At 48.6% G+C, this 12,308-nt stretch overlaps 1 protein-coding gene across 1 annotated transcript; it reads left to right on the forward strand.

Moving 5' to 3' along the window:
- The first annotated feature begins 2,218 nt into the window (after window positions 1–2,218).
- On the forward strand, window positions 2,219–8,816 carry LOC143008396 (uncharacterized). The gene is made up of 11 exons (XM_076160137.1): window positions 2,219–2,449; window positions 3,019–3,141; window positions 3,275–3,444; window positions 4,496–4,551; window positions 4,670–4,808; window positions 4,908–5,035; window positions 6,188–6,323; window positions 6,871–7,048; window positions 7,184–7,264; window positions 7,378–7,672; window positions 7,770–8,816. The coding sequence occupies exons 1-11, from the start codon at window positions 2,219–2,221 to the stop codon at window positions 8,522–8,524; spliced, it is 2,292 nt and encodes a 763-aa protein (XP_076016252.1). The 3' UTR covers window positions 8,525–8,816.
- The last annotated feature ends 3,492 nt before the right edge of the window (window positions 8,817–12,308 follow it).

Genomic DNA, 12,308 nt, shown 5'->3' on the forward strand with positions numbered 1-12,308 from the left:
CCAGCCTGTAACATTTACAGGCAGTGAAAAGGGAACTTTACACCTTTTCACCACGACTGTCAGTTACAACTCATTAAAATCTCTCACATCCCAGTGAGAAGTTTGTCTTCTAACGTCCATTTCACCTCTCGTTTCACACAGAAGGGAGAGAAACGAGGACGGAGAGAGAGGGGGGGGGAGAAGGGGGGGCGTCTGCTCTCCTGTGGTTCTCTGGGAGTTATTTGGTGTTAAAATATGCCTTTAATGGCTGCTGGGGATCCATTTATTACAGGCAGGAAGCAGGAGGGGGTTCCTCCTCTCATTTAACGCGACCGCTCGCCAAGACACACGCACACACACACACACACACACATGCTCACACACGCGCACACACATCAATCTATCTATCTGTACTCATCTTCCTCTCTCTCTCCTTCTCTGTCCCTCCACTCCAGCCAGAAACATCTACACACTCCTCCATGGCATTAGTGCGTGTGTGAGTATGTGTGTGTGTGTGTTGACACCTCCCACACACACACACACACACACACACACATGCCCGGGCCTAAAGACCTGTTTATGTGCAGGAGCTCCTGGCTCATGATGGAGTTGTTCGCTGCATTTTGGATCCTACTGATGTGAAAACCACTAATTACAGGCTGCTGGTGAATATTGTGGAAAATGTGTTGACAGTGTTGCTCTGTGTGTGCGCGTTGTGTTTGGGAGTCGTTTGGAAATGTTGCATGGAGGTGTTGATAGTATTCCGTACCGAGTTTTGTTCAGTTGGCATGGACTCTGTAAAAGATGGCAGACAAAGTGTTTGGATTGTGATTATATCAAGTTCAACGGCGCCTGAGTGTGTGTGTGTGTGTTTGTGTGTGTGTGTGTGAGGGAGGAAGACTGCCATGTCTGTTGCAACTCTGCACACATTTCTTGTTTTTGAACGCCAAATCCAATGATAGAGTATCAACATATTTAAAACAAAGTAAGTTCACTGGAGAAGCTTCTGTTGGCAGCTACAGGCACAGTTAAAGGTTGTGTACGTGTGTGTTCTCTAGTGTGTGTGTGTGTGTCTGCCTGTGTGAGTATATATTGGGTTACATGGCGGATATACCGCTCTATCCCTCCTTTCATCAGCTGAGTGAGGAAGAATTGAGCAGCAACACACTGCAATCTGACCCTGACCAGCTCATACACACGCATGCACACACTTTGATCAGCAGCAGTGACATAACACACACTCGGCATATTACATCATGGTGCAAATATGAATCCTGAAGGTTGTAACTTAACTTTGGCCTCCAGGTTTTCCCTTAAAACTGTGTTATTATGTTTTATTATTATGTAAACTCACAATTTCAAAGCCTCTCAGCCGGGTTCATACAAAGCATCATAACATTCAATCCATACACACATTATTGTCACATTATGGAGCTGAAACTATGGTCCTACTTTGCGTTTGAGGCATTTATGTTCCGTCGTTGATTCAGAATTTATCATCAAACTTCTATTCTACTCTATTTTATTCTATTCATTTCCATTTTAGTTTATTTCCCTGAATGTTTCCTCTTCTCGTCCATGAACTTGATCTGTCTTCATCCTGCACACAAAGGGTTAAAATTATTGTATGTAATGGTGAAGCTCATCTTGTCGTTACCTGAAACTGAAACGGATCCATTCGTGCCTAGAAAGTAAATGAAGAGAGCCTGAATGGTTACTGTATAACTGTGTGTGTGTCTAAATGTGTGTGTAGGCGTTTGTGTGTGGGCGTGTGTGTGTGTGTGTGTGTGGAGGAGGAGGAGGGGGGTAAATACGGTGTAGGATGTCGTCCTCATCACTGGAGCTGACCTAAGAAAACAACGGTTAATCATCCACTAACAGGCAGACAGGGAAGGGGAGCGAGGCCAGTGTGGAGTACGACACAGTTGGACCGATGGCGAGACACGTCAGGGCACCTGTGAAAGGTCAACCGAGCGGCGGAGAGAAGAAGAAGAAGAATCGCATTTCAGCCGGCCTGGAATGACGGACAGATCGCAGCCCGACCCCACCAGGACACCGAAACCTTCCTCTGTTTTTTAGCAACATTCTCTCTTTTTGAAGGACATCTATTGCCTCTGCCTGTGTGAGTGTGTGTGTGTGAGTGTGTGTTGCTGCAGCGGTGTGTGTTAGTATGCGTGTTGTATGCGTGGGGATCTGAGCGTGTCAGCAGGGGCCACATGGGGCCCCGGTCCGGTCCGGGATGCCAGCTGCTGCAGTGAAGCCCGGAGCGGAGGGCGTGGCGGCGGAGGAGCGGGGGAGCGAGGGCCCCAGGGAGCGCCCGGCCCTCCTCCCCTCGCTCAAGGTCCCCAGGGAGCTGCTGAGGAGCTTCCCACACTCCAAACGCGTGGGCTCCTACCTGGTGGGCAAGATGATCAACAAGGGCTCCTTCGCCAAGGTGATGGAGGGGCTGCACATCGGCACAGGAGAGAAGGTCAGGAGGGTCTTCCTCTCTGTGCTGCCTAGCAACCGTCAGGCCTCATCACTGTGTTATTGAATGAGGCAAACACACACACACACACACACACACACACACACACACAGTAATTACACTGTTCCTTTTAGAGCCTGGTACAGTTGTAAACAATCATTACACACACACACACACACACACACACACACACACACACTCATACTTGTGTGACGACTTAAACTGAAAATCGGTCTTTAAGTGTGTGACTTTGCCTTGGAGTGTGTGTGTTTGTGTGTGTGTGTGTGTGTGTGTGTGTGTGTGTACTTTCAAGGGTCATTGAGTCTCTGACCCTCTCACTCGTACCTGACCTTGTTGCTATAGCATCGACCAAACTCACCTCAGGGGTGTTTGGTCTGCACGTAACAACAACTGTTGAGGTGAAGCAAAAAAACGCACGTACACACACACACACACACACTTGCAAGTCTTGTGTGCTAGCAGTGTTGTGTACGTCACGATCACAATTAGGCCCTCATATAACTTTCTGAAGCCTAATTACAAGTGTGTGTGTGTGTGTGTCTGTGTGCTAGGTGGCCATTAAGGTGATCGATAAGAAGAAGGCGCGGCAGGACTCCTATGTGCTGAAGAACATGAAGAGAGAACCGCGAATCCATCAGATGGTCCGACACCCTCACATCGTCGTCCTGTTGGAGGTATGAATCAAACACAAACACACACACACACACACACACACACACACACACACACACACACACACACACACATACACACACACACACACACATATACTGGTACACACACATCATACACAGATGCTTGTGTCAGACCCTGGAGACGGAGAACAGCTACTACATGGCCATGGAGCTCTGTGCCGGAGGAGACCTGATGGACCGCATCTGTGAGAGGAAGAGGCTGGAGGAGAGGGAGGTGAGGCGCTACACCAGGCAGATCCTCTCCGCCGTGGAACACCTGCACAAACACGGGATCGTGCACAGGTGAGGAGACACACAAACACACACACACACACAATGCTTTCCCCACACACTGAGTGCAGAAGATGTCCAAATGAAAACTCCATATTCTTCATTTTGATGTCTCAAAAATCCATATTAGATGATTTGATGGTGGAATAATATTTGACACCTACACACACACACACACACACACACACACACACACACAGACAGAGTAGTTAGTAGGGCATTAACAGCCTACATGAGAGGAAACGCTGCAACAAAGCCAGTAAGTGTCTCAGTGTGTGTGTGGGAGCTGAATGTGTGATTTTAAGTGTGTTAGGTGTTAGAGACCCAATACACACTCATGCACGCACACATACACACACACACACACACCGTTTATGACCCTTGGCTCGTCTGAAGGTGGGAATGTGATTACCAGGCGATGACCTCATCATTCTGTGCAGGGGCGCCATGATTCACACATCATCACGACATCGCCGACTTCCTCCTCTAATGAAGTCCCTCTACGATGTCGAGTATCATACACACACACACACACACACACACACACACACACACACACACCAGTCAAACCTCTCAAACCTCTCCATCTCCGCCACACAGAGACGATTAAAGTGGGAATAGATGGAAACTTCTCGCTCGTATCGTTCGCCTGCTGCCACCCACTCAGCAGCTTCGCCACAGACCTTCTCTCCTTTATGGCGACGTCTGCTCGCTCCGTTTCCTCGTCCTCTCCCGGAGTCTTTGAACTCGCCCCGGGGCCGGGTCGAGGAACGGTTCCCTGGGTTCTTCTGTGACCCGAGGAGCCGTGTGTCGTTTTAGATGAAAGGAACGCGGCGAGATTCCCAGGCTGCAGTTTTTTATGGGGGAATCTCGCTCCCGCCATAAACTGCAGCTTTTCATTTAGCCGGGGAAGCTTGAAAGCAGCGAGCAGGCGGTCGGCTAGTAGCTGCAGAGACCATTTTTCCAGGTGAAGGCAGAGATATTAAAGTGGGACTGAGAAGGAGCTGAATTTGAGTCCAAACCAAATTAAATTCCAACACTTGGCTCTTCTTTCCCTCTGCAGAGATTTAAAGATTGAAAACTTCCTCCTGGATGAACACAACAACATAAAGATTGTGGGTACGTTTCATCCCAAACACACATCCACCAACACAATGACCAATGGCCATAAATCCATGCTGAACATTGAACGCATCATCACGACTCAAAGAAACTCAAAACCTTGATGTTTCTGCAGACTTCGGCCTGAGCAACACGCTGAAGGTCGAGTCTCTGTCCCTGGAGCTGCTCAACACCCAGTGTGGAAGTCCCGCCTACGCCGCGCCCGAGCTGCTCGCACACAGGAAGTACGGGCCCAAAGTGGACGTGTGGTCGGTGTAAGTTGATCGCGTTAAAGCTGCTGTAGCGCTTTGCATTCCCCAGTATGCCTTGTGCAAATGTGTTTATGTTTTTTGTGTGTGTGTGTGTGTGTGCAGGGGCGTGAGCATGTTCGCCATGCTGACAGGAACTCTGCCCTTCACCGTCGAGCCGTTCAACATCAAACAGCTGCACCTGAAGATGGTCAACGGGGAGATCAGCAGCATCCCTGGAGACGTCAGCAAAGGTTCACTTCGCTATTTTACCTCTTTGTCGCCATGAAAACAAAGAGCGCAATTAAACAGTGCTACATACAAGTATAGGCTCCGTGACACCGGTTTGAGAGGATCGATGATCAGGGAGGGAGGACGCCATGTTTCTCAGATCCCCAACTGACCAGTAGGAGTCGCTGGTGCAGTTTACGTTGCCATCTCACAGAAAGAATTCCTTTATAAAGCAGCTTTGATTCCGTCTCTTTGCGCTGCAGACCACAGGAAAATGTTCCACTTCTTTTCTCCCGAGCACACACACACACACACACACACACACAGTGGCCGCAGTGTCTCTGCTTCACTTTGGTCTCGCGTACTCACTCCATTACACTCTGTCACGGCGCCATTTCACCGCAAACAAACAAAGCTCCCGTTACGGCGGGAGGAAAAAGGAGCGCGGCCGCTCTGAAGGTGCTCTGAAGCGCCGACGAGATCAGATTAGCATCTGTGCGGCCGCCGCAGGCCGAGCAGAGGAGAAGTCGGTGTGTTCGCGTCCAGTCTTTCCTCTGCTTGTCAATGTGGTCGGCAGCGTTTAAGTTCAAGAAAACACACAAACCGATCAGCCGCTGGCACTTTGTCACCGTCCCGATGACTTCATTCTCTCCATCACTTTAGTTTCGTTCCAGCGTTTAAGTCATCCAAATGTCTTCCACTGTCCATATCTCATATCATAACTCTGTTTTTGCCATTTTAATCCCTTTGCCATCGTAAACTACTATTACAAGATGTTACACAGTATTTCCGTCGGTTCATGAGTTCAGTTGTTCTCTGGGCTCCACGTTGTGTCGTTTTCTGGCTGTGACAAGCTGTTTTGGCTCCGGCGTCACAGCGAGGCACCTGAGAGGAGGAACTGAGCTGGAGCTGTGCTGGTTTATGTGTCTGCCAGTGTGGCAACTGTCCACTTTGAGTCCATGTGTTCCTCCTTATCGTAGAGTTTATCAGGAATCCTTCATCCACAGCCAAACTGTTTAAAGCCAGAGTGAAACAAGTCTGCTCAAACGTGCATCTCAGTCGCTATGGCTTTAAGTGTCAGAACTCTTTTTTGAATTTACAGGGAATCTTATTCGTACTTCTGAGCAAGCTTTGGTTTTTACGTTTGACGGTCTCCACGTGTGGTCGTCCTTTAGGTGCGGTGGCGTTCGTCTTGTCCCTCCTTCAGCCGGATCCATCAAAGAGGCCCAGCATCAGAGCGGCGATGGAGGAGAGGTGGATCAACGAGGGCTACGCCAGGAGGCCGCTGCACACACTCGCCCATAAGAACAAGTACAGGGTCCATTTCATTTTAAAGTCCTAGTCGTCGTTTTTAGTTTAGTTTTAGTTTTGATTGATGTCACTAGGAATGCACAGTAAAGCATGTCCATGTGGCTGCATTGTGTAGTTTAGCAATGACATTTCTATAATATATGCTATCCTATTCAATACAACATGCAATTCTTGTTAAAATCTAATTTAAAATGTTATATTAACGCAGTAGGATACATTTGTTCTCTAAGTGGAGATGGAGAGACAGGGGGACTCTGCTCTGTTATTAAACTTCTGCAGGAAACATTATGAACATCAAATGTGGGGAAAGAACCCAGAAGGAAATCATGGAGCATTATGTGACTAAATGAAAATATCTGTGGTCAGCAGCATAAAAGTTTTGTGTGTTATAGTTTGACTGAAAGACTTTTATCGCTTTCTGCAAAAGGGTGGAAATGCAATCAATCACCACAAACTGTTCTTCCAGCTCAGAGAGAGGGAGAGAGGGAGAGAGGGAGAGAGAGAGAGAGAGAGAGACATTTGTGTCCTCTGTCTTCTTGTGTCCCAGGTTGTCTCCCGAGGAGCTGAACTCGTCCGTGCTGGGCTACATGACTGACGCTCTGGGTTTCTCTCTCTCCGACATCACTCACACACTCACCACCAACAGACCCTCAGCCATCATGGCCTCCTACCACCTGCTGCTCAACAAGCTGGGCCGGAGCCAGAGAGCCGTCAAAGCCAGCAAGGTTCAGCTGCACACAAGAGTTTGTGTTTATACATGAGTGCACACACTCCCACAGACCTGCACACACACACACTGACACACACTTCTTAGGTGTAGTTTGCGTAGCTGATATTGAGTGTTCCTGTGTTTTCATCAGAAGCTCTGGAGCAGTGAGTGGAGTCTCCCCAGTAAGAACACATGGAGGAATAACAACAGCCCGTCCAAGACTCAGCAACAGGTAGCACACACAGAAATACATGTTAGGGTGAGGGATTACTAACTCCAAAGATGAATTTAGACGCCTGATTAAACCGATTTACTTCCTTCTACTTCCTCCTATGTTTGTTTTAGAGTCAGCCGACCAATGAAAAACACTCTAAGCAGCCCAACAAGCCTGCGAGGGACCAATCACAGATGGCCGAGTGTCCGAGCGCCAGGGGGAAGCCTGAGGACCCTGAGGAGCACCGGGAGGATGTGGAGAACCGGCCCCCGTCTCCCTCTCCGGCCCCGCTCCCTCCCCGCTCCGTCTCGCCCTCGCTGCCGCCCCGCCTCCTTTTACCCTCCCCCGCTCCTCTGTGCGCGGAGCATGGGACCGTTGAAGAGGTCGCCGTCGGCCCGGACACTGGGGCGGCGCTGTTTCCCGAGGGTAAGGATTAATCTTATTTTTATTGTTATGGGCCATTGAACTCCATTTATGCTACAAATGTATATGTTTGTCCTGAACATAAACTTTTGTGTTCCAGTGTCCGTGTTCAGAGACAGGGAACTGGTCCATCTGTCGCCTCCCAAAACTTCTGCCTCTCAGCTGTGTGACTCCGCGCCTTGCCAAGTCCTAAATTTGTCTGAGCCAATGAGAGACGGCGGCCCGGTGAGGCCAATCCAACACGCACACCTGCTCAGGACGACCCAGTCAGACGGGGCTGCAGACCCCGGGTCAGACTGTTTCCGTGACAACCAGCGCCAGGAAGACCTGTCGCACCACCTGACCATCGACGACCGTCTAGAGAAGCTGCAGACGTTCTACTCCTCTGACAAAACTGTCATTTCTCCCAGGATGCTCCTGGAGGCCGACATGGTTCCTAGGCACTCAGTGGACAGAGACCATTTGGGTGCCATGGAGACGGCCCAAACCTCACCCTCGGCCCCCCTACCACGCCTGCGAAACGTAGGGCTGAAGGATGGACGGAGTAGGAAGATGACCTGGGTGGGATTGAACCGACCCGGGCCTCCGGGGCTCCTGGTGAACGGGTCCAAACCGCCGGCGTTCCCCTCCCAGCGCCAACACACTTTGGTCATCAAGAGCCTGCGGCAGGAGAGGGGGAGGAGGAGGGAGGCGCCGACAGCTGAAGCAGGAGGCGTGAACGGGGCAAAGAGGAACACGGTGCAGTTACGCTCATCGGTGCAGCGCCGGGTGGCCGACCTGAACCTGCCGCTGCTTCCTGCGGCCCTGCAGGGGAAATCAGACAGGAAGAACCAACTGCACAGCCTGGACTACTGACAGGACGTCGTTTGAGTGTAATGTTTAAGTATTTACATATGCGGCAGCTACAGGGACGTTGGTCTGTGTGTGGACACGTTTAGGAGTAACGTACGTCTGACAGTAATGAGTCTCTACCTTTATCATTCATCCAATGCAAATCCAAATACACATATAAGCTACAAACGCATCATTAAGACGCTGTAGTGCCAAAAACAGAAAGTGGAGCTCTGACTGAACATTGACACACACAGAGCTGAGGAGGAGACTGGAACACGGCTGGAGGTTCATCATCAGAATGTAACTCCTCTGATCTCCTCCTGTCACAATGTGAAGTGCCGAGTGAACGTCCACTCCTGCTTCTTTATTTGTATTCAGTATTCTTAAATACATTTTTGTACTCACACTGAAACGGATTGGGTGTCCTGTGTGCTGTGATTGTTGTTGGTGGAAGAAGAAGTGTATCCTGGTTGGGGGCATGCGGTCAAGCTTTGGTTGTAGTCAAAATGCGCTGGTCTGTCTAATCGCAATTCGTTACACAAGCATTTACACGCTGCAGTAGAATACGATGCCCCTTAATGTGAGATTTAATTTAAAGGGGCAATGAAAGTTGATAGTTGGGAGACAGACTTTCAACATTATTCTACACAAAAAGTCACAAGCTTGGTTCATAACTTCTGCAGTTGTCTTGTAGCTCTGCAGGCTGTTGTTTTGTATTTGGGTTTCATTGCATCGTGCCAGTTCTGCTCTCCTAACGAGGGTCCCACAAGACCCCCATGAGAGACCCACACACTCTGCTGAATATTTCCCTCAAGCATTCACACTTATATTTATATTTATATACATATAAATGTACCCCCGCGCCTCCCTGTGTGTCTCTGCACTCCTCTCTCCTCATCTCCTCGTGTGTTGATCATCAATAATAGCTTTCTGCTGCCAGCGACGGCGGCAGGAATCTGGTTGCTGCTTGGTGGCGCTCGGAGGCCGCTGAATAATTCAGGGACTGTAGTCACACCTGATACTCTTTTTAGTGTGTGTACGTGTGTGTGTGAGTGTACTTGTGTGTGTGTGCACAGAACAGGGACAGATTGAACCCACTGAGTCGCACTCCGGTTACCTCTCTGGCTACTTAACAGTGATATGAACCAGTAAGCTCTGATACTGTATCAGACGTACACACACATTCACACCGCACAATAGCAACATACTAAACAAGATCTGACGTGTGACAGCCAATTTGTCAAGATCGATTAAGTCCACAGAGGAGACGCGGGCGTGACTGGAGAGAGGAAATTGGGCTGCGTGAGGGCCAAGGTGCTAACATGCGTCCATACGTTAAAATGTGAGACTGAAGCTGAGGCCTCATGTCGAGTTTAACACATAATTAGTGGTCAAGAAGATGGATGTGTGATGCAAGACTGTGTTGATAGACGAGCTTAGAGGGAATGAATCTCTATGATCGACTCTGCAGGTACAGTATACGTATGGAAAACACATTCATTATGCATGTTCCACTTACAGACGATCTGTGGCTGCTGGAACATCGCTCATATTGTTCCGTCTGTAAAGGCACGTGCGTCTAAAGAGCGTTTCCATGCCGTTGGTATTTGTGATGTTTTCACTATGGTCAAATTAAATGTAAAGCGGATCTCAAGCAGCAGTTTATAGGAGTAACACGATGAGAAATCTCTCAAAAAATAAGAAAGCGTCGCTAGTCAATTTTCATTTACAGATAACAGAGCTGAGAGGAATTCTATACGTTCACTGTCGCTTTTCACCTCAAGCCACCTCGCTACCTACTTTCCTCTCTGCAGGGTGTGAGTGTCGTCCCTCACCTTTGACCTTTTAGCCCTCTGATGTAACAAACTCGGTTTCGTTTCCCCCCCCGGCTCTCCGTTGCTCCAGATGTAGGCTAAGTTACATTAAAGATTAAGCTGCTGAGGCCTGTGAGGTGAGATGCTGTAGCTTGTCGTGGTCACTGATTAGCTGCTAGTTCAGTTTGGACCCGTGTGCTTGTTTGCTTGTGTTTGTATCATCAAACATACCAAACGTGCCCAAACTCGTCTACTCGCTAGTGACTTATTAGCCAAATACGTCACTTCAGAAGAACATCCCTAACCAAACAAAGATTAAAACTGTGAATTTAAAACTATCCTTAAACTATTTCGGAGCAATATACCATCATAGAAACAAAACTACTTCACACATTTGCCTCCATATTAGCAATGCTGTTGCTGTGGCTAACTGTTGACAAACGAACTAGCTAGCTAGAAGTACAGGAGAGATGACGGTTTCATTCAATGTTCCCTCTAATGTTTCATGTGTCAGGGCTGGGGGGAGTGCTGTCCACGATCGTCGCGTAGCGTAAGTGAATCGTATCGTATCATTGGCTGGACACCTGTCACTCACTGAGTTAGATTGCAAAATGGTACAGAAAAAAAGGTTATTGGTCTAATTCATTTACAGTTTATGTTGAATTTTATTTTATGCGCAGCATAGATTTTCTTGTGTGCTGAGAATGTGCGAGCAGTGCGCAATTGCGCAGGCGCGCAGCTTAGAGGGCACATTGGTTTCATTGACATTAGTCTGACTAATATCTTGGTCTGACTGAGACTGTATTTGTGCTGAGCTTAGTCTGACTAATTTGCATTCAAATTATTTATTTAATCACAATCCCTGCCGTTTGTGTTATTGTGTTATATTACTTTTAGTCAGCTAGTTAGGCAGTTAGCCAAAGCTGTAGTTTCGATCAGATGGGCACAAATGGCAAAATGCTAAGAATGCAGGCTGAGGGATACGAGCATTTCAGGGAACACAGCTCATGTCAAGCTTAAAAAATGCTAAATCAAGTTGACCCGAGCGTAAATTTGAGACAAAAGTGCCGTGGATGATGAAGCAGCGGCAAAAGACTGACGCACCCAGATTGAGCTCTGAAAGAAGAAACCTTCAGGGTGCACGTGTACGTTATGGATGCATGAGGCCGCTTAGACGCATGGCGGCTTAATCCCTAAGTTAATAACTGATGACAGATGCGTCCTTTGTGTTTGCGCTTTCATAGAACAAATGCAGGATTAAGACCTGACAGTTGAGGGCTCTGAACCAACAACCCCGACCTTCACCCTCCAGGAGACCTCAGGAGCAGGATTAGCATGTTTCATTCATGATGATACGGATCCACGATTTCTGCCGTGTTTTGTAGTAGGTCTTACATCCGTCGATCATTTAACTCTGATTTAATTCTGTGGTTTCGAAGATGATATGGAAAATCAATCTAGCGGCCATGTTGAGGCTGCAGAGGTCAGAGGTGCATTATGGAATGAACTGGATGGTGTTACTCTATTAGCTGTTCAATAGGCTTGGATGTCTCAAAATAATCGCTGTACCCATCACACTGTCTGAGAATGCGTGTGTGTGTGTGTGTGTGTGTTCCCGCGTGTCTGGTTTCTAATGATGGTCATCCATAATTGAACGTCACCTCACAGCAGGGAGCAGTCCAGGCCCAGGTGTGGTGGTTCAGCAGGGCCCCGGCTCCTCGCCATGGCGGAGTGTGCGTATGAGTCACGGGGGGTCAGCGGCACACAAAACGCCCAACGCCGCAGGACGGCAACCCAATACCTGGAACGCTGTTTAATTGATGCCACCTCTGATTAACTGTCAGCTCACGATCAACACCAGCCAATTCACTTAAAAGACGCCCTGACCAGAGGGAGAGTGTGTCGCATGGGAGGCGTCCGCAACCCTAACACGTGGGAGCGTGACCTTCATGGCGAGCTGCAGGAGAAGAGGAGGTGGAGGTGTCGCCTGG

Source organism: Genypterus blacodes, unplaced genomic scaffold (genome assembly GCF_046128005.1).
Source record: "Genypterus blacodes isolate CSIRO-AG114 ecotype Tasmania unplaced genomic scaffold, CSIRO-AGI_Gbla_v1 ptg000104l_1, whole genome shotgun sequence".
In the NCBI taxonomy this organism is placed as follows: Eukaryota; Metazoa; Chordata; class Actinopteri; order Ophidiiformes; family Ophidiidae; genus Genypterus; species Genypterus blacodes.

Excerpts from the sequence above, each read along its gene's own strand:
- LOC143008396 (XM_076160137.1), top strand. The coding sequence starts at position 2,219 with ATGCCAGCTGCTGCAGTGAAGCCCGGAGCGGAGGGCGTGGCGGCGGAG. Across the intron at positions 3,142-3,274 it reads ACATCGTCGTCCTGTTGGAG|ACCCTGGAGACGGAGAACAG; the intron begins GTATGAATCAAA and ends TGCTTGTGTCAG. Across the intron at positions 4,552-4,669 it reads CAACAACATAAAGATTGTGG|ACTTCGGCCTGAGCAACACG; the intron begins GTACGTTTCATC and ends ATGTTTCTGCAG.